Here is a 3,484-nt window from a genome sequence, read left to right as displayed (position 1 = left end):
AGGAAATCATGCTTTTAAGCATTTAAGACTTTGACTGGAATAATTTGTTGAAATTTCATGTTTGTATTGTTTTATTTGTCAAACTGTTTAAGACAATGACTGGTGGGTACTGGATGTCAATCAAATATGATTTCTCTCTGTTACCTTAATCTATAATTGTTGTAACTCATTTGAGACTGACACTTGACTTGAGTAATGACTTTCACTGTTTGATTCTATGCCAGTACTCTGTGTTTAATGCTGGACAGCCAGTTCCCTCCTACTGAGGCCCTAACCCATGTGCATGTACCCCTGGTGTTTGTGTTGTCCTGGCGAGTCGTTGACACACTGACCCCGGCCTGCCCCCCTCCCCCAGGTGTGACCAGCCCTGATCGTATGTCTCGCAGTTCCAGCGGCTTTATCAGCCACAACGGCACTGACCATGCCGAGACTAACGGTCTCCCATCCGAAGGTAGGGTGGCAACGAGAAAAGCCAGAAACCCTCAGGTAGCACAGTAACTGTTTGTTCTATGAACTGAAAATGGAACCTAGCTAGCAACCGTCCTTCTTCCACATTCCCTGACTTGCCCACCTACCCGTATATGTATGTCCTCGCATCCAATGAAGAAGGGTGTACTGCTGACATAAAAGCTCCCACCTTTTTCCTCCTACTTATCTTTGCTGTCCAAGAAATGATAAAGTTGATAGTTTTCTCACGAGTAGAAAAAGATTAAAACTCCATGAAAACTTTTTCCTCCTTCCACCTCCTTCCACATGTCCATTTCCCTTCTTTCCCAGCCTTCATGTTTTCATGTTCTCATATCTGAATTCTCCCAATTCTGAAGTCTCCATTTCTGCATCTGGGCATGGTCGCTCCTGATGTGTGCTTGTAAGAATCAAGGAAATGATGATACCAATATTTCAAATACGTGAAAATGTACTGACATGTATGTTGTTCGTTAATATTTACTGAATAATGAGTAATTTACTGAACAATTTTGTGTATTAACAAGTAAAGATGTGAATTGTCATGCGAATTATCTGCGAAAGACTTGAAATATGGTAGGTGGTTGGTAACCATGGTAACTTATGTTCTACAGAAGTAGTTGCCATGCAGCAGCAGCTGACTGATGCCAACTCCAGGTACCACTCCCTTGGGGATGAGCTAGAGAACAGGAAAGCTGACCTACAGGACACCTGTGGTTTGGCTGAGAAGTTCCAGAGGGAGGGGGAGGAGTTGGCAGAATGGCTGGCAGATGCCAAGGCCAAGGCCGAGTCATGGGTTCCCACGGCAACTGACCCTAAGACTGTCCAGCAACAGATACAGCAGCAAAAGGTGAGCAATATGTACATTTCACAGTCATGTACTTTGCCACTATTCTAAATAGGTAACAGTCCTTTGTTACACCTAGCCAGGATGGTCTGAAGTGCTCAACTGTACATCTCTCACCCTAGTTGGAAAACAGCAATGCAATGTCATGCAATCTTAGCTTTTTGGGGAATGAATACAATGTACTTTTTGTAGTCCTGCAGTTATAGCAATGCAGTCCTGCAGTTATAGCTTGGAATTATAACTTGGCAAAGACATGAGTGACTTATTTTGTCCTGTCTCCCCAGGCCCTTCAGGAGGGTCTGTCTCACCACGCCACCCTGAGACAGAGTCTGAAGGACACGGCACAGGCACTGCTGGAGGAGAAACCTGACGCAGAGGGCACCGACAAGGTCATGGACAAACTCAGCGCCATAGGTAGGGTCTCTAAGTCTTATCCACCTGTGTACAGCTCTGTTGTATTGTATGTTTGTATTACAGACTACTACATGGTAATGTTGCATGTCATGCAGTTATGGTTATCAGGAAGGTTTGACTGTATAATAGCTTGTATTGTTGGTATTTAGAATGCCAAAGGTTTTACTTAGTGCATTTAATCTACCCCAACAGCTCTGTCATCTTGGACTTAACGATATGACCGTTCATCTGTGTTTGTTTGTTTTTACTCTGCAGATGACCAGTGGAAGCAGCTGGAGCAGGACATGGCCAGCAAACAGCAGCAGCTGGAAGCAGCCAGCGGAAACCTGCAGGATTTCACAGCAGCACAGCAGCAGCTGTCCTGCTGGCTGGCTGACAAGGAGAAGATGGTGGCTGTGCTGGGCCCGCTGGCCATCGATGCAGCCATGCTGAAGAACCAACAGCAGCAAGTGGAGGTGAGGAAATGGAGTGCTTTGGGGCTACGTTATAGCTGTTAATGTTATACCTCGCAATTCAGACTCACTGTTAGGAGTACCTTATGAAGTGAGGTCTCTGTAGGGTAATGATGATAGTTTGGGATGTGGAGGAGGTTTTAATTTATGTAAAGGGATAAAATAATCATGTTACAGTATGATTTTCAGTGTATTTGACATTTACGTCTTTTGTTTAGGTCATCCTAAGTGAGTTTGAGAGCCACAAGCCTCAACTAGACCAGCTCAACCAATCAGGACAAGCAATCCTTGATTCCATGGATGCAGATGCTGCCAAAGCTTCCCCTATTGGCCAACAGATGGCAGCTGTAAATCAAAAAGGGGGAGGAGCTAACCGGGCAACTGAAGGGCAGAGAGGGCAAAATTGCTGGTTCCATGGAAGAGGGTCAGAAGTTCAGTGATGCCACTAAGGAGCTCTCTGATTGGCTGCCTGAAGTGACTGACAAGCTGAATGGCCAATTGCCTGTCAGCTCACAGCCTGATGTGGTAAAGGAACAAATGGAGGAAGCCAAGATGTTGCAGGAGGAACTGTCCAACGTGCAGCCCAAACTTGAGGAGGCTCAGAAGTCCTGTGAGAAGCTTCAGGCTCTGAATGATGATCCTATGATGCAGGCTGAGCTGGGAAGGAGACTGGATGCTGTCAAGGGTCCTTTCAACAGAGTGGCTGGCAAAATTGGTAAGCTGTTTATCTGCTGTGAATTTTTTAAAACTGTCTGTAGTGTTTCTCTGGTATTGTAATATAGGACATTGGAATGAGGTGAAATTTGCATGTACATGACAGTGGATGAGATGCAAGACAAAACAACCTGAGCAAGCCTTTTATTTGTTTTCTTTAGCTGACAGACAACAGAAGCTAGAGGCAGCATTGCTGTCCTCTCAAGAGTTCCAGCAGTCCTTTGACGACCTTTTGAACTGGGTCAAGGACAAGGAACAGCAGCTGGACAGCCAGGAATCTGTGTCTGCTGACATGGACAAACTGGAACAGCAGTGGACAGACATACAGGTAATTATCATCAAGAAGTGATTATTTGAAAATGGTTGTCAAAAAGTACCATTCTCTAGTATTGCTTTATTTACTGTTAATGAGGAATAAAGGGGCAGAACTAGAAATGCAGATGGTTCACAGTCTTCTTAAAATGTTAGGAAGTTTAAACCAGATTTTAAAACCAGGATATGCAACTGATTCTATCATGTTTTAGAGCGGAAAGTTTCTTAAGTGTTTGGAAGCTTTTGTTTAATGAATCGTGACCCATTTCCACAGGATCTG

The 3,484-nt window shown here is 44.4% G+C and overlaps 2 protein-coding genes across 2 annotated transcripts in view; both read left to right on the top strand.

Moving 5' to 3' along the window:
• Positions 1-3,484, top strand: part of LOC109480673 (microtubule-actin cross-linking factor 1-like) — a 105,879-nt gene that overhangs the window by 54,101 nt on the left and 48,294 nt on the right.
• On the top strand, positions 223-3,215 carry LOC109480726 (dystonin-like). Its single transcript, XM_019782972.1, has 6 exons — positions 223-451; positions 1,080-1,315; positions 1,597-1,726; positions 1,982-2,181; positions 2,397-2,893; positions 3,054-3,215. The coding sequence occupies exons 1-5, from the start codon at positions 238-240 to the stop codon at positions 2,616-2,618; spliced, it is 1,002 nt and encodes a 333-aa protein (XP_019638531.1). The 5' UTR covers positions 223-237; the 3' UTR covers positions 2,619-2,893; positions 3,054-3,215.

Source organism: Branchiostoma belcheri, unplaced genomic scaffold, assembly GCF_001625305.1.
Source record: "Branchiostoma belcheri isolate BF01 breed outbred unplaced genomic scaffold, Haploidv18h27 scaffold52, whole genome shotgun sequence".
NCBI classification, from domain to species: Eukaryota; Metazoa; Chordata; class Leptocardii; order Amphioxiformes; family Branchiostomatidae; genus Branchiostoma; species Branchiostoma belcheri.
Note: the sequence above shows the minus strand (reverse complement) of the source record. Positions and strands in the feature narration are given on the sequence as shown.